The sequence below is a fragment of the Apaloderma vittatum genome, unplaced genomic scaffold (assembly GCF_000703405.1).
Source record: "Apaloderma vittatum isolate BGI_N311 unplaced genomic scaffold, ASM70340v1 scaffold12660, whole genome shotgun sequence".
Taxonomy (NCBI): domain Eukaryota; kingdom Metazoa; phylum Chordata; class Aves; order Trogoniformes; family Trogonidae; genus Apaloderma; species Apaloderma vittatum.
The window spans coordinates 13,773-32,489 of NW_009695094.1; the positions used below are offsets into that span (position 1 = coordinate 13,773).

The 18,717-nt window shown below is 39.0% G+C and overlaps 1 protein-coding gene across 1 annotated transcript in view; it reads right to left on the minus strand.

Annotated features, from left to right (window-relative positions):
- Positions 1-1,002: 1,002 nt before the first annotated feature.
- ATAD2B (ATPase family, AAA domain containing 2B) overlaps positions 1,003-18,717 on the minus strand; it is a gene marked incomplete at its 5' end in the record, with an annotated part of 59,906 nt that continues 42,191 nt past the window's right edge. Inside the window, 5 exons of the mRNA XM_009869977.1 lie at positions 1,003-1,044; positions 2,122-2,250; positions 3,407-3,534; positions 5,145-5,837; positions 17,283-17,420. Coding sequence (XP_009868279.1) covers positions 1,003-1,044; positions 2,122-2,250; positions 3,407-3,534; positions 5,145-5,837; positions 17,283-17,420 — 1,130 coding nt within the window. The remainder of the gene's footprint in view (positions 1,045-2,121; positions 2,251-3,406; positions 3,535-5,144; positions 5,838-17,282; positions 17,421-18,717) is intronic.

The window sequence follows — 18,717 nt, forward strand, 5'->3', positions numbered from 1 at the left end:
ACTTTTGACCGACTAGAGCGTCCTCTTACCTGCACTGCACAGTCCAAGCTATATTACAAACACGGAACTTCAGAAAGAAACCTGCCAGTATTAAACTTGGTTTTCTTAAAGAACTCGCAATGAAAAAACACGGAGATGGTGGGAAAATGCTTCATTTTTTAGGAACATAGAAGAGTTTCACTGTGTAACTTGTTTCTAAAACAAATACAGACCAATGAAGGAGGAATTTCACCATTTCGGTAAAGTGTGTGGCTTTTTCAGTGTGTCTTAGTTTAGTTCTGTAGAGCAAGACAGGCATTATAGAACCGTAATACTGGTTGCCATCCAGTGAAGAGAATACAAATCATCCTTTTGGAGATCTTCACTCTGAAGACAGCTTTTCTAACATTGCCATCTGCTATAATCCAAACCAATTGATTAGCCTTATCTTTCTCAATTGACTAAAAGGCACATTAAAGGCAGTTCTAGAGAGCCTCATCTTCAAATTACTGTACATCCAGTTACTCAAGATTCCTACCACAATGCATCATTGCCTTCTTTAGAACAGATTTTTTTTTTGTCCATTACCCCAGAGAAGAGAAAAATTGGAAAAAAAAAAATTAAAAAAGGTTGCCTGTTTAAAAATATTCAACTTAGATCTGCTCTTTCCAGTCCTCTTGTATGTGTTGGTCTCCACTTTGCCTGAAGTTTCCCCAAAGACAATGCATGTAGAGTGAACAAGAGCAGAAATGAGAACAGTTTCTGTAGCACCAAAAATCTCCAAGCTGTGGCATTGTATTCTTTATTTATATCAGATACAACTATATGAAGTTCCGTTTGGTTCTTGTAGGCTGGTTGGTTTCAGGTACCTGAGACGATAGCACCAAATTCAACAGAAAGAAAAGGAGAGAGCACTTAAGAGCAAGGCTCTGCACATACTTGGTGCAAATGGGAACTGAATGGCTCAGAGGACTGCTCTCCCGTGAGCAGCTGGAGAGGATAAACCCACCCATCTCGACGAGTTCACAGGAATGTTTCGAACACATGAACTGTTCTTTCCATCTCCTGCCAAGAGACACAGAGCATCCATTACACGTAAATACACAGAGACAGGAATCAAGTGATATTACATTGCATAATCGTGTTGACTAGGCTATTTCTTTTTTTAAAAAAATCTGAACAATTCATTAATAGGAAAACAAGCATTTCTGTGTATTATCTGCTATGAAAATATGTTAAAAGATGACTAATTAAAGAAGTGTCAGTGCAGAAAAGCACTCCACTATGACAGTCCATGAGAAAACTGAAGTTTATTAGGGTCATTTATGTAATTAATGTACTCAGTTCGTATTAAGAAAGTCCTCCCTGCAATAGCACACTGCAGGAATTCAAGTCTCACCACACGCTTCGGCTACTGGTGACCCAGCTGTAAACACCTATATGCACAGTCTAGAGAATCGAAGTAAGAATCAGTCTGTACATACTCCAGCTGGATAAATGCCTTCTCAATCTACCTAACATTTGGCACAGACTTTCCATATGGTTTTAGGTGAAAATGGCAGAGGAATAGCATGAAAATTGTTTGAGAAGTATTTTCCAGGACCTGTACAATACCCCACAATAAGGTCCCAGGTTTTGTTGCAAAATATTAACGGAGGAAAATATTTAGTATTCGGTGATCCAGCTGGGGACTACCAATTGTTGTCCTTTTTTCAGCGGGAGTAGCGGTACATATATTTTTGGGGGGCCTAGTTAGACAAATTAATGTAAAGACAACCACAGCAATGTTGGCTCAGCGGGCCCATCAAGTAGCCACTGTTGTCATACCACAGACGTGCTACGCTTCTACTCCATTTTTACTCTGCCTGCATGTGCTTCTCCATGCTTCTACATTCTCTCCTCGTTCTCCTCCATTTTTTAGGTTCTAAATCCTTTTTTGAGGGAAGAATTAAAAAAACAGAGGTAGTTTTTGATAAGTCATTAGTACCATAAGCTGTTCTTCTGTTTACAGATACCTTCCTCAAAGTCTATTTTAAGCTCCTGCCTACTAGTACAACAGTAAATTGACAGATCAACGTAATTCTTGAAAAACTAGTGTCGCAAAAAGTTGGATCAAGAATAAAAGAAACTGTATAACATCACCTCTATAAGTTGTGATTTGTCATAGTCTCTACGATGCCTGTAGATGCACTGACTGAGGAGTGAATACAATCTCTCAAGTTGGTCAACAGTCAGGTTATCACTTTTCTTAACCACCAAATCAAGCAGTTTCTGTCGGAACAACAAAAGGTGAACTTAAGATGGGGTTTATAATCACTATTTTATTATTATTTTTTCAAAGGACCAACCAGAAATGCAATTTCCTTCTAAAGCCCTGTTTTGGAGGGTTACGTACAAACATAATGGACCACACCTGGGCATCAGTAAGGCCACTGCTTCTGCGTAGATCCAAAACAACTCAAGTTTCTCTTTTCACTTCTCTGCTTATATCCACACTTCTTTTTCGATTTTATACTCATTTAGAGCTGGGGCAATGTTTATTCTGTTTGAATGCTACCTCACTCCATTTTACCTTGGTCAATAATTATGACAAAGTAAACCATAAAAACTGCTTTGGTAGCTAAAGCAGGCATTTTTAAGAAGTTCATTGGCACAAAATGCTAAAAAGTACTAAAGGGAAACACATTTGGAATTTCACAGATGTTGCAAAATGGTACCATAAAAGAAAGGGGCACAGACAACACATGTAAAACTGTGAAACAAAAGGCAAAGGGTGTATTTTACATAACAGCAAAGAGTAAAAATGAAGAATTTTTTTCCCCTCTCATAAACTCTTTGGAAACAATGGAAGCGTTATCATCTGTACTCCACAGAAAATGGGATCTAAACTTCATAGTAGATCAAGGTAGTTTCTACAACAGGAGACAGCGTATTTTGTTGTAACTTTGCTTAAAAAGAGACAAAACCGAAAGAAAACTAACTAGCAGGGGTTTAGCTTATGATGCCCAAACACCAGTACAAATTCCAATTTGCTTTCCAATTCACTAACAATTCTTTCCACCAAGTGTACGTACACAGGAAGGGAAAAGATGATGTTAACTCCTAATTACCAGGCACCCAGCAGTTCCTCAGTAACTGGCATGTCCAATTAACACACATGCGTACCTGTAAAAACCGCAATTAAAATAGCGGACTGCTGTGCCATTACTGGATTTGTAAAGGTAGTAATGATGGCAGAGTTAGGATTCAGTAGTTATATTAACTTTTCCTCAAGAAAAACACTGATCAACAAATCATCTTCCAAAGCCACTGCAGGAATAACACTTGTCTGCGGTCAAAAATAACGGAAACGTTCCTTCAAAATAGAGAAAGGAAGCATTTTCCATGGAGTCTGTTAACAGCTCCATCTCTTTTTCGGCTCTATTACCTTTAGTCTGTCATGGTCAACAATGACAGAGGGTAAGGGATCCGATGGTTCCTCTGGGACTTGTTCCAAACTTGTGGGCTTTGACTGTTCCATAGCGACTTTTCGTGTTTTCTTGCTTTTGAATATACCTGTAATTGGAAAAACAATTATCAGCACCATCAGTCTCTCAAAACGAACAGCCTGTTTCTTCACTTTGGTTTGATTTTGCTTGGTTGGTTTGTTGGGTTGTTGTTTGTTTAAAACCAAGCGAGCATGATTGCAGCAATGCACGTTACTCATCAGCTTTGCAGAATTCTCAATGTTTGTAGCTGCACAAAACTACAGTTCAGAAAACACATATGCAACTGGTCATCTTTAAAACTCAACACCAAAGACCCAACAGAAAATCAAGTGTCACTGAGTTTTCCCATTGTATTGTTTCTACTCAGCAATGTCAAATTTTACAGCCTCAAAAGGAAGTTCAGATATTAAGCTAATGCTCAAAATCTAAGTGAATCAAATTCTCACTTTTCTCTCCAAAGCATCCCATGTCTTCATCATCACAGTAATTCTAGCATCTGCTCTGCTCCTGAAACTTCCACATTTTTGTGAAACACTTGTTTTTCTTCCACCTCTGTATTAAAGCTGTTGTCCAATCATGTTATGGAGAAAAAAATATTTTTGTATCTCCTGATTCTCTCCCTACGCTCACTCATTATTCTTCTCCTTCTCAACTCATTAAAATGCCTTTTTTTCTGAGGATGCCCTGTTATTAAAATCATCCTTAATGAATACAAAATTCAGCTACTAAATTTAGAAATGTAAACGCTTTTAACACACATCATACCCTTCTGTTATTCTTAAGACCTTTCTTCTACTATTCTCCTTACCTTTGGAGCAAATCCGTATGTACAAACACAGACAACATGTTCACAGTGATATTCTCACAATTCAGATCTCTCATTAAAGCTCCTTTACTTTGAAAATCTCAACACTAACTCCTGAAGTTAAGATTTCACTCTTTAAGGTAATTCTGAAAAGCTAATTAAAAAGGCAATCATGCATAAGGCTTTTATTTCTACTCCCCGAAGAAACTACATCCCTTGCCTTCAAAGGACGTGGCCCCTTCTTTTATGCACCACCAGGATTTCCCTTCTCCTTCTCTTATCGTTTTGCGGCACTGCTACTGTGCTGACTGCAACTCCAAAGCCAGACACCTTCCCCAATAGATAAACAACAGTTTATCTGGTTTTTGCTATGAGTTAAACTGCTTTAACTTCTCCTATAAGCAAAAGCAATGCATTTCTATGGTCTTTCACGCAATGTCAGTGGTATTTTCATCATAAATCTCTAATATAAGTTAAATATATCATACAGATCAAAGCGTAAATCAGACAGTAATGCCCAAGACATACATCATAGATTTATGTGCATTGGTAATAGCTTTTAAATCTTTAATTATTGCTTAAATGTTGTCTTGGTATTTACAATATATCCCATAAAACCTATAAAAATAAGCAGAATAGCGTAAGGATGGAGATAAACTTCCTTGCCTAAGACAACATTACAGCAAGTCACGGGTGGCTTTCTAATCTATCTCTGTGGAATTAATGTTGCAAGCATACTGAGAGTTTCAAATAAACAGACAGCAGTTCATAAAACACGATCATATAATAAGTGTAATGTATTACAATTAGAAATATACACATATTAACTTGGACACTAAGGTAAGGAGAGAAACATTGAAAATGAGCTGTACCTTCTTTATCTGTTTCGGCATCTTTAGTTTCAATGTCTGTGCTCTGTAGTGTTTTTTCATTATTGCTGCAATGTGGTAACTCAGCTCTCACCAGATCTGCTCCTTGACTTTCACTGGACACTTCCGTTTTCTCCTTTGGCTGATCTTCAGGTGAAGATTTTTGCCTGTTACTAGACCCATTGTTGTTGTCACAGGGCGAAACAGCATCTACAGATTCCACTTTACCGTTATGACACGGTGGAACAGGTAAACCCTCCGAGCTGTGTACAGATGTCTCCCCATTCACACAGTCCCCTTTCGACGCAGAGCCCTTCCTTAATTCCTTTTCAGCACTCAGGGTAACGCTGTCAATTATTAACAGAGATTCATTCGAGCTCTCTTCTTCTGTGGATGCAAAATTGTTTTCCTTCCCTGTCCCGTTGTTAAGCCTCTGCTCTGCATCTATATCCATAATATCGCAAGAAGATTCATCATTTGTCATAGAGAGATCTCCTGTCTCCTCCCCATTCTCCTCAACGCAGTCAGCGCTGATCTCCAGCTCTCCATTTTCCAGCAATTTACTATCTTCTCCATGAGTTTCATCATCGGCAAACTTTGCTTCATCTTCATCTTTCTTTAAATTATTGACTTTCCTCTTTTTAATAATGCCTTTGCCCCACTGTGAACGCCGTCTTGATTTTCTCCTTAGTCGAACTGAATTATAATGAAAAAAAGAACCTCTTAGATGCACAGGTACACAGTAAACAGACTAGGATATTAGAATATGCTGTAGTATGTGTGAGGCAATCAAATGTGTTCGCATTTCCAGGAAAAAGCAAGCTGTCTCCTGATTTCAATGTGAAAAATTTACAGGTACTGAGGCCTTTTAACACTCAGTTGTATACACAATTTCTATACTCTAACTATGGAAACAAGACAGACTTGCTACCCTTTCCTATTTAGCATATTATATATATATATACACACTCATTTGGAGGCAAAACACTGAAAGAAAACAGCTGAGCAATGATGTAGAGCTCAGTCAGCCACTCTCATTTGGGTAATGCAGTCTCTAAAGACTCTCATTTTCCCTTTTTTAGAACCTGAGCCATCTAAAATCACTGTACAATGAAACAAATAGAAGTGCAGTCCACAGATTCATAGAATAATCGAGGTTGGAAGTGACATCAGGACATGTCTAGTCCAACCTACTACTCAAAACAGGGTTAGCTATGAGGGCAGACCGGGTTGCTCAGGCCTTTAACCAGCCACATACTGAAACACTCTGCGGCTGTAGAATGGACAACCTTCATGGGCATCCCGTACCAACGCATCGTTGTGCTAACAGTGAGAAGGCTTTCTGCCTCATATGCAGCCAACACCCCTCATTTCAATTTATGGCCATTGTCAATTCAAAGACATCGTCGCTGGTTAGATCAGTCAAATCTCAGTCCTCCGCTCCTTCCCACCTCCGCACTCAAGTTCACTGCACTGACAAAATGCGGGTTTAAAAAATGAGGATCTGTGTTTTAGATCTGGACTATTTAGCAGCCCTGTCTCCAGCAAGACTGCACAAACACCTGCATTTCTGCAATCAGTCTGTAAGCAGAAGGGGAAGCACAGGACTCATCACCAATGCTTTCCCTCCATATTACGCAACTCAACTCGAAGCAACACTGAGCACATGATCCTTTTTTTCATTATTTCTGCATCCTTACTTTTTCTTTTTTTTCCTTCCTTTGAAAAAAATCACACAATAAACCTTCCTTCAGAAAGGCGCTTTTTTTTTTTAACTAACCTCTTTACAGCAACACACAACTAAGCCGCCAATCTAAAAAAGACTGTGGGGCACATTTGCAGTAGGAGCAGCAAATCCAGCAGGACAACCATTCAAACCTAACGCTGCTGTCAATGTCCTTTGCAAGAGCACTAACAAGGCACAGCTCAGAGGACTAAGGAAGAGACTTGGGGAAATAACGAAGCTTCTAAATTCAAATTCGAGTAATGATGCAGACTGCTCATATTTTTGCAAAATTACTGAAGTTGCAGCCAAGTGATTATAATTGAAAATCACAGCCAATAGTTATCAGAGATTAACAAATTTTCTTCCATTTCAAAATGAACTCGCATGTTGAGCACTTCCATAATGTTCTTGGCATTTGTAGGTTGCTTTGATTTATGGAGTATTAAGTGCTAGATCTGTGTCTGCCTACCTCACACTGAGTTACAAAGATCTTGCTTTGAAGATACAAGCACCGTGCCGGTACAAGTCTTGAGAATTAATTCACAGGAGCTCAGAGAAGCACAGCTGTACTTCAGAATTTCTTCCCTGTGAGTGGTGCATGCAAGCAGGTAGTTTAACCACTACATTAGGAATAAATCTGAACCTTTTCACTTTAAAGCTATCTAAAGGTACCGATCACACTGCAATAAAAACATAGTTTTGCTTGGAATGTGTTTTTATTGTTACAAATAATCGTTATGGAGAACTGTCAGATTCAAGGGAAAAAATCCTCTTTTTTTCAGCTATTCTGTCAATCTGATAGTGGCTTCTACAGTCAGTGTCGCTGTTTTACTGATGACAAACTACAATCTACTTGTAGTAGTAGTCTGTCCTCTATTCACACCAATTTTCAGAAGCTCATGTAATCTTTCCCTAGATTGTGCAAGAGATTTTCACTAGCAGAAGCAGCAAATCTGAAAGGGATACAGCGAGATGTAAACCTACAGACAAAAAAAAATCCCCTAGCAGGCAATGGGTGGAGCATCCGGTCAGTTCCAAAGACGGGTAAATAAAACACAGAGGGGAATAAAAGTCTTTAGTATAAAAGTCTTTAGTATAAAAGTCTTTCATCTTTAGTATTGAGTATGATCTGAAGTGTGTAAATTAATAAGAAGCTGCAAATTTTAAAGATATCTGGATTTTGGCTTTTTAGGATGACCTTGTCATAAGAGTCAGATGTTGTGAAGGTGAATTTATTTACCAGAAAACTGCCCACATCATTTCCAGGACCTCAGGGATATTCTTAGTCCCTTACCTAATACATCTCTGAGGCCATTTTCCAGGGGTCACCTTCCTGATCGTATCAAAAGACGACTTCTAGTCCTCACATTTAATCTGCCCCTTCAAAACAAAAATGTTCTCATCTAGGCTGTGCTGCTCCGTGCGCAGGAATGTCTTTCGGGCGACGTTTTGGTTCTAGATCCTTAGCACCCATAACCTCAGTACAAGGATTTTTCTTGTACAAAGACAGCCAAGCCTCCAGGAAGACTGAAGAGGTGAGCAAGGAACACAACATTCAAAACCAAAACCCACCACCAGTCTGTCTTTCTGGCCTGTCCACTTTGCCCAGTAAAGCTTAGCGAGTGGTACAGGTAGGACGAGTGTTTAACGGAGCAGGGAACTACGTGACCAAACGGAGCCACCGCCACCAGATTTCGTCACCTAGATTGATTCCTTTTTTATTTGCTGGAAAGAAAAAAAAGCCCTTCCTGCAAGAATAACATGGACCTGAGAAGCTGTCACATAAGGCAGGAGAAAGTGAAATTTATCTCTGAAACCTGCAAGATAGTTGAATATGATCCAAAAAGGAAGAAGGTGCTACCCCAGGGTAAAACTGATGGAAAACTAAAGGGCTAATGGACAAGAACTAATGGATTAATGGAGTGCTGCTAAAAAATAAACTTAATCTGGCGCCTCCTCTTCTCAATATTAACGTTGATATTTTATGACTGTAAACTATCAAGACCAGAATCCCAGTTTTTACTTTATGGTCAGTATGATTCATGACACATTGAGGTTTTCAGTAAGTAACAGAACGGGAAAGCTATTTACAAAAGAAAAATTTCAAGTTAGTTTTTCTAAAAAGATATTAACAGAGTATATACAATTGTAAGTTAATGTCATTTCAATTATTCCTTTTAAAACTGCACATTTGAAATCTACCCATCAATACCCAGTCTTTTGGCAGCATTTGTGCCAGAGGCAGCGAAATACTATAGTCAGAGGAATTCTGCTTTACAGAAGTGACTTTCTACAACTCGAACTATCATAATACCAATTATTCACACATGAATACATTCTCTTGCCTTCTGAATTGCTGAACGCTTCGCTCTATAATCTTCACATAACCTCTATGGATTTGCCAAGGGGATCCACACTTCAGCTCTAGCTTCCTTCTGGTTTGCTTTTTTTGTAAATCGTTATTCAGAATTTTTAATGACAATAAATACCCATTTGACCACAAGTTGCACATAACATCTCACTCAGGTTCACACGAAGCTGCTATCAAAAACAAACCTTCCCCACTTTCTTTTTCCCCCTAAGCTGCACAGTCTATGCAGAGAGCATTTTTTAAAACTGTAATATTATACAATATAATTAAACACTGAATACAACTTTTCTCTGCATTTCTTTCACCAGTAAGTTCTCTCAATGCTTCTGTTCCTATGTTGAGACACTTTAAGAGATGGCTGAAAAATCCCAAATGGGATTATGGCAGACAGCATTTCGCCCAGAGGTGGCCTTCAATGATTAAAAAAAAGAAATTCTGAACTTACTTCAGAAGGATTAGTCCTCTAAGGGTTAAGTAAGTAAAATGAAACCTGTAGTAGACTTTCAAAAAGTCTGAGTTCTTGCCAACTGACACATTCTGGAGATTCTCAAGTCAGATACAACATCTTCTGGTGAAATAAGCACCCTTACCTAGGTGCGCGCACCGATCCTGCCCAGAGCACAGCACAGTTCTTGGGTATTAAAGAACAGCAATAGTCAAACCCAACAAACCCACAAACCCAAATCAGCGTGAACAAAAAGAAAATCCAAGTATTTCCCACGCTCCTAAAGTACTTCTGCAAGCTCTAGAGGTGACTTTTACGTTTTGCATGGTCTCGGGAAAACAGACCTCGAAACCACGGAGCGAATGGTACAGAAGCGTCAGAGCTGAGGCACCCACGCCTGCTGCCCTGCAGATCTCGCAGCTCAGTGACAGAGCTGCAGACGATACAAAAATAAAGCGAACAGTTGGAAGAGGAAGCAGATATAATTAGAAGATCCAAAGACTGTCAATCACTAACGAGCAAGTCTGCTTGCCTTAATGTGAATGAACTCTAATGAGAAGACGTAGCAGTCAAAGCAGATCTGTTTCTCTTGAAATTTCTGCAGTTTGACTAGTACGGTGTAGCGAGGGTAGTACAGTATCAGTGAGGCTAACAACTGCACTTGACGCTGCAGAGAAGACCCTTATATGCCTCTGCACTGCTTAAAAGTCCATCAGAGAATGTGAATCCTCTGTCATTAAATGACAAAACTCACATCCATCAAACAGTAGATTCTCTGTTACCTTTATTTCATGAAGAATTCCTGGGGATTAAACCCAAAGGAGCTTCTCATGGCAAGCAAGATCACCACGGATCTAGATTTTGTGTCTGCAGTATCATCAAGAACCACTTGAAGCAATGCACATGTTTTAAGTTTTTCTTCCATGATCAAAACCCTAAACTACTTTCTGATGTCTTGTGTGTAAAGGAACTCAAAGCCTTGCAAAAGCACTTATCACCACCAATTTACGCTCCCTTATGCAGCATCCAGGATATCTATATAACTGCCGCAGTAATTTAGCTGCTTCCAGTAGCTCCACATTCCTTACCAAGGGGCATTGAACAGACCCCTCAAAAGTCTCTGGAGTTTCTAGTCACAAAGTCCCAAACTGCAGTCAGAGATAAGCAGCAAGAAAGAACAGAGCGCAGTTCCACAATGGCTTAAAAAGCAAAATGAGGTGCCAGCTTCCACTTACAGACAAAACCATTTCTCCCTCCAAAGCCAGCTAGAGCACTTCCACTACCTCATTTGTGCCGGCACCACTGCTCCTGCAGTAAAACAGATAAGGGAGCTAAATCTGCCTGAAACATTATGAGTGGGTTGTTGTGGGTTTTTTTCTGGATTAGTTTTCAACATCTTCAGTTGAGCTTTCCAGCACATGAATGATGGTACTGGCACAGGGGAGATGGTGGGAATATGCAACCAGGGAAAAGCCAACGCCTTTAGTAGTAACCTGCAGTTTGACCAGCTTGAAGTGACCGCGGGACTAATTCCTATAAGACGCGTCATTTGCTTCACCTGGATGAGAGGTACTCAAGGCATAGACCTGACAAATACATTAAAAAATTGCACATAACAATTCATTTATGATCTTCATTAGTAGATATAACAGTTTATGGCATATAAATAAATACCTGAAGAACCTACCTGGGCACTTCTACTTAAGCACGAAGAGTCATGTTCCATAAGAAGGAAATGAAGCATATTTAAAAAAAAAACAACACAAAAAATACCCCACGACTTGGCAGGAGTATCCCCAGCATTTTCTCACTCTGATCAGCTGCTTTCCCTTACCACCCCTATAATGCTCTCCGCTCAAGCTCCTCCCAATATTTCTCACAAAACTCTCCTAATACCTTCTGTTCCTCCTCACGTCGGCTGAAGAGGATACAAGATGTTCTACATCCGAGCCATGTACTCCACGTCTGGCCAATACAATGTTTTAACTACCAGCCTTTTCCTTCAGTAGATGTGTGGGTTTGTCCAGCTCTCAATTTTCACAAAACCTGCAGGAATCTAATCTTTCAGCACTCAAATCCTGTTAAACCTGTCTGAACGCAGCTAAACGATTCAGAAGTTATTAGGGGAGCAGAGACGGACAAAGAGCACAGGCCTTATTTTCTTGGGAAACCAAGCTAAAAATATCATTTACACGAAACCAGAGTAATTATGTTAATAAAGTATATGACAATACAGTCACACAGGAAAATGAAAGAGAAAAATGGAGTCAAGAGAGATCTATAGATCTGCTCATTTTCCCTCTGCTGAGTAGCTCTGTACAATAACAACTATCCCAACTATATAAATTTTGGATACATTCAATCAGCTCTTAAGGACTACTGAATGGCACCTTCCCTGCTGCACGAGAGCCATGAACAAACACGAGGCTCTCCCACAACTTCACAAGCAGAGAAGAGGCTCCCACTCTAATTAAAACTGCAGTTCTGCGGAGTTTACAGCACTCATCTATGTCACAGGTCTGAAAGGCTCATAGCTCCCTGTTGGTTTCTGTGTCAAGGAGGCAAAAAAACCAAACCAAAACAAAGAAAACTGAAGACATACACAATAATCACAAGAAAACCAACAAGTTCTGCAGACAGAAACTTTACACCAAGTCTTTAAAAACAATTTAAAGCGAACATTGCCACGATTTTCGAAACGGAGGAAGGAGTAAGGTATATCTAGAAGGTCTGAAAACTCTTTTTATTACATCACTTAGAAGAACTCATTAAAAAAATCTTTTTCCAAAAACTCTCTCTTTTTACCATGTTCCTAAGAAAGGTGGTGATAATGCTTTCAGGAAAAGCTCCTGAAGAGAGGCTGAGCCATTCTGCATTACTGAGTTAGAAAACAGATGAGTAACAAGAGAATATAAAAATGTCATTGATCAGGTAAATTTTATGACCCTCTCTGCTTTCTGTCAGAGAAAATAAAAACATTTGATTAATTTAAGAGGCAGGTATTTAACAGGGATGAAAGAAATTTTCTTTGCCACTAGGTATCATGAAATCCAAAAGTTTGACGGGATCCCAAAAAAGAACAGGCAGTCAGGATTTATTAGAACTCTCACAAATTCACTAGATGGCATTTTAAATAAAAAGAATTACAAAGCCCACGGGTTATAAAAACCAGGTTGACTCAGACTCAGCGAAGTTACTATTTCCTTCAAACTCAGGCATGAAAAAATAATCATTTTTACTCCTCAAATGTTTGCAACTTCCTTTTAAAGCATCTGGTTGAAGCCAGCATCAGATACAGGAGATCAAACTAGTCTCAGCCAGAATGCCAACTCCTACACTACCAAGAACAAAATGATGAAGAAACACAAAGAGACAGTTGTCTCAGCTCTGGGTAAAGATGTCCCCAAATTCCAGAAAATCGTTTTTAATGGTGTTTGTCAAGTTACAGTACTTGCCACTCTCTCAAATGAGAATTAATCCGAGTCAAATCCCTTTTCTGGAGAGCAGGAGACAAGAAAACAGCAGCAAGTGCAGGATTTGTGACAGTAGCAGCAGCTACCAGCATTTTGATGTCAGCATCGGGATGACTGTTAGCATGCCAGTGTCCAAATTCTGAATCCAAATTCAGAACTAGTCCAAAAGACAGAAAATAGCCAAAATAATATAAACCCTATGGCATCTGGTCTGCCACGTCCTTTGATAAGGCATTACTGCAGTCATACAAATGCCCGAAGTGCAGCGATCGCCGACACTGCTGCAGCAGGGAGGTCAAAGAAAAGAAACTAAAGAGAAGAAAATCAGAAAAAGACTGAGAATAAAGCCTTTTCTGAGAAAGATTATAAGGAAAAGACCTTTTCACTTTTTTAAGATATTTTTTTTAAATACTCCTGCCAAACCAAAATCTCCTTTCCATTATAAAGCAGAAACACGTAGTTTTGTGTGACAGCAAAGACTGTCATTTTAAAAAAAGCAAACAAAAAACCAAAGGAAACCAAACCAAAATATTACTTACTTAGGAATTAGATTTTCTACAGCAGTTTTTTTTCCTATTCTTGCTTGATCTCCCTACAATTCTTTCTAGAGACCAATAATCACTTCAATTACTGGAAAAAGTTAGCAGTGTGTTTATATTTCACAATTTTTTTTTTATTTAAAACTTGTATTTTTCATTCTACACATAACACAAAATATTTTAATTTTTTATTTGCGCCAGATGTCATTTTCGCAGCTATCACCGTATGGCATAAAAGACATAAAATCCACAGTCTACCACTACAATATATTATCGTTAAATACTGCAAAAGAAGATAAGACCGTAAAGCCAAACCTTCCCCATACAGTTTATTTCTATGTAACACTACAACTGCAAGACAGTAAAATAACATGCAGCATGCTCCATCTACTGGCAAAAGAGACCAGTAGGACCGAGTTTTACTCTCCAGCATCCCAGTAATCAGAAGAAATGCTAATGGTTTTATCTAAACCACTCAGCACTGATTCAGTTACCAGACACACCGAAGGGCACAGTGCTGGAAGTTTCCTTTTCCCACACAAACAAAGGTGAATCGAGACCCTTCTCATCAGTGCCCAGGGACAAGGCACAGACTGAAAAACACAAGACACTAAATTCAAAATGAAGCAAAAGAAATTATCGTGAGAGCGGCCAAGCACTAAAAGATGCTTCCCAGGCAGGCAAAGAGCTCCTGTTCTTGGAGAAATTCAAAACACAACTGGGCACAGCCTTGAGCGACCCGCTCCGAGCAGGGGAGTTAGACAAGACGATCTCCAGACGTTCTTTCCAACAACAGCGGTTTTGTGACTCTGTGATGATACAATTACGTATGTCAGGCTTTGGACCTACGTCCCATTCCAAGTTCCCACCAGTACACTGGCACTTCTCTCAAAATACACACGCAACATGGAAAGATTTTAAGTTATCTGTGGTGGAACTCTCCCAAACGGATTTTCAGCAACTTCTAGTACCACAATATTTTTAAAACTCATCCCACACAATCCACGACAGGTGCACCTTCAGCAAGGGAAATGGAAGCTGCAGATTAAATCTAACCTAGGAATGTGTACCACCGTGCCTTCAAGCAGAACAACTACTTTTTTTGCTACATTTCTGACAGCTCATCTGGTCTAATAGAAATTAAGGGGGGAAAAAAGTCTAAAATACATCAGAAAAATTAAATAAATCACAAAAGAGTAGGTATCTAAAGAATTACAGATTCATACAAAATACATAACCTCAGGAAACAAATCAAAACATGAGAAAATCCTCTGTTGTATCAGCCCTGAGCAGTAAACACGGCTTTAAATTGGGCGAGGCTGCTGCACAGTCCATAGTCCACCCTGGTTTAAGAGAAGATGCTTGGCAGTAATTTCCTTTAGGGTTCTCAAGTGTTTTATCTGAATTGACCCTTCTGCAGCTATTTTCTAAACTGCTGTAAACATAGCTCCTAAAAAATTAATCAGGAAAATAATCGTAGGATTGGTGATTTTCCTCCACTAGATTTATCTAAGGGAACAAACTAATTCAAGTTCAATAGCAGAAAAAAAAATGGAAGATTTTCAGAACTATTAACTGGAAAGTACAGTTTTTATCTTCTGTAACTGAAATACATGAATCATTGTCCTTGTTACTCTGCCTATTTTAGTCTTAAAAAATAAATAAATCTTCGTTCTTGACCATAACAAGATTTCCACTCTACCTCTAAAATTATCTCTGTTCAGAAATCTCTTCTCTAAACTTGTTTCTTCCATTTAAACGATCCCAACCCACCATACAATTGGGCTGCTATTTAAGCTCCCTACAATCTGCCCAAGTTCTGCACTCACCTTCCTCTAGGTCCTTCCTCCAAAGACCCTTTCAAGCCCGTTTCTCTTCCTAGTTTCTAGCCTCTACTGAGCTTACCACATCAATCCTTACAGTGTGCACAGGTACTGCTTGAATCCCTTCTGCAGATTTCTGACTGCTCATCAATTCCTGGTTCTCTCTCTTGATTACTAGATGCATCACATCCCTCCTGGACTGGTTACCTTTCTCAGACTCCACCTTAAAAGGCAGATTTTCATTTGATCATAGTCTCAGACACCACTCTCACACTTTCTCACCTCCTAACCTAAATCACCAGAACACTAGCAGGAACAGTGCCTTAATACTAACTTCTTTACACACAAAAACACCAGCAGTTTCCTTCAGTCAACAGTTCTAGCCTTCAAATGACTGTCACTGCCTCCACAACCTTACATGGAGAAGAGACGAGAGGTCCCAGAGCTGCTTTTTCTCCAGGTCACCAGCAACAGCTGCTCTTTGCATTCCCAAGAGATGTCTGGCTTGGAGGTCTACAAACCCTATCGCCTGCTGCACAGCACGCAGAGCCGGGGGAGCGCTCTGCACGTCAGCCAGAGTGAGACTCTCCACCTTGGATTTCATAGGAAACTTGAAAAAAAAAGAAAAATTTGAGAATCCCTTCCCTTCTCTGTTTTTGCACAACCTTTGAATAAAGAACAGCTCGGATCTACATCATCAATTTCTTACATAACAATTTATTCAAGCTATAACTTTGCGCAATTGACTTTAAATTCCTTTAACGGAAGAAATTACAGCTTCAGGAAATAAAACCATACACTTCTAATTAATTAAACTATTTGACATCAACACTATCGTTCATATATAAACAACGTTCGTCTCTGGGCAGTTAGAAAACTCTCATGAAGGAAAAGCACCATGAAGGAGAACACAAAAGACCAATGACAATTTGCCAGCTTCAATCGATCAGTTTGCCTATTAAGCAGTAATTGATAATGTTATTAATAATGTATTAACAACAGATCCCACACCTCCAGTGGGAAAGCCATGCACAACCAGCAGTATATCCTAGAGGTCACTTTGTCTTTATAGACTTCGTTTCTATGAAAAGTATCTGTCACGTATGTACCTGCTGCAATGAACTTACCTTTTGAAAATTATTAGCGGTGCCTCTGTCGAGTGACCTGTACCCTAGTCACTCCTCACAATTCTAGAGATTTGGATCACTTAATGGGACTAATCCAGCAGGCTGCAGCAAGAGTATCTTAATATCCTCCAACAATGGCTACTGATCATGGGAAACCGGGTGCCATACGGAAAACACAGTTAAATTTGTAAAGTCTTTTCTAACTCTTAACGTGATACTGTGCACACTGAAGACAGGAAGTGAGTAACTAGAGTGCACATGAGAGTGTCTGAAGCAGCCTGTAGCTACGTACGTGTGAATACACAGAGTAAAACAAATCCCAACACTCATCGAACAGATAAAAGTGATCTTCTCATGGGATCAGAGTTGCCTTATATTGAAAACAAAGAAAAATGTAATGCCTGATTACATTAGAAATACAGTTATTCCTTCTAACAAACCAAAAATCCTACTTCGTTACGACTTCTTTGGAAGAGATTTCACGTAGTCAGAAAAAGAGCATTTACTAAGGTTCCACGTGTTTCATGCCTAAAAATCACTTCTGGAAATAATCAGTAAACAGCAGTAGAGACCCATTTGAAATGCTTGCCCCTGGAAATACCTCTAATTTTGCACAATTCTCACCCAAGGTACTCACATGCACATTTATTTGCAGAGTTGGGCCACACCGCCATTGTGGGTTTTTGTTTGTTCCGAAAAGCGTCTTCAACTCTAGCTTCTGTTTTCCGTACAGTAGAACCGTGAGGATTTATTTGTTCTGCTGTTACTGATAAGCCTGCATACAGAAGATAACCATACCTATTTAAATAAACCAAGCTGCATAAAACTAATGAATTTAACAAAAAAACCCAAACTTGGAATTCCATGCTGCACTAAGAACATGTCAATTAATATTTAGCTGGACATTCAAAACAAAGATTAGAATCAAGAATATTTCTTTCCTACTGACAAAAATAACTTACTAGCTGCATGGTCTTAAAACCATCAGCTCTGACAGCTCAGAGAAATATGACAGTCTCTCACACTTAGGTCCCCAAAGACTGCATGTTTCTATCTGTATTTCCTCTATAAAGCAAATTCTTATTGACAGTTTCAATTTTTCCTGATTTTAAGCAGATGATTTAAAGTAAGCGGCAACTCATAATGGCTTTGTATGCCATATCAAAAAGAGTATCTGAATAAAAAACCTTGTACTGTCATCATGATCTACGTTATATAAAATGGATCCATTTCAGAGTCTGTATGAGCACTTAGATTTAAGAAAAATTCAATTCTGCTTCTAACAAAGTCTGGTTTGCTTTCTGTAATTAAGTTCATCTCATAGCTTCTACAATTTCAAAAGGTTTTTAATAAAATTCTGAAAATACTAACTTTCATATTAGTTGGGGACATTTTAAAAACATAAATGGATCTCTTAAGTTTCCTATTTGAGAACCAGAATTTTGTACCCATACACTGAAATAGTCTTCAAAACGCCACACCATGGCTCCAGTAAGTAACCAGACCCAAGTGATCGAGAGCTGACAAGAAACTCTAAGGCTGATGGGAGCAGAAATGAAGAGATTCACAAAGGAGCTCTCACCTCACAGTTAACAACTACAGCCTAAGTTTCTAGGTACAAGTATTTTCAGCTGCATACGAAGCATATTTCATTACTCAAAACATCTCCCACTTCTACCTTGTTATCTGCTGGTTTCAACAAGAAGCTGCAAATTCCAGTGATCTAGTTTGGAATTTTTAAATGTACCACGTTAGAACTTGTTATCCTCATATCTGTAATCTTTTAACAATGTCCCTTCATTTCAGTAATGTAAGAACTTTAACTTCTAGACACTAATTTTACTATGCAGTTTAGCATCCTGTGGCACTGCAGTACTTCTTACGACACCAGCCCTCAGTTTCGGTACTAAATAAAACCCGCAGATCCAACAAAAAACTGAAAAGTTGTGGAAAAAGAAAGTGATGTAAAAAATATCTTCAATTTTAAAACTACGTAAGATTGCTGAATAACTCACCAAGAGAATTGTGAAGAAAATGAATAATGAAGCTTTTTAGCCTTAACCCTCATCTTC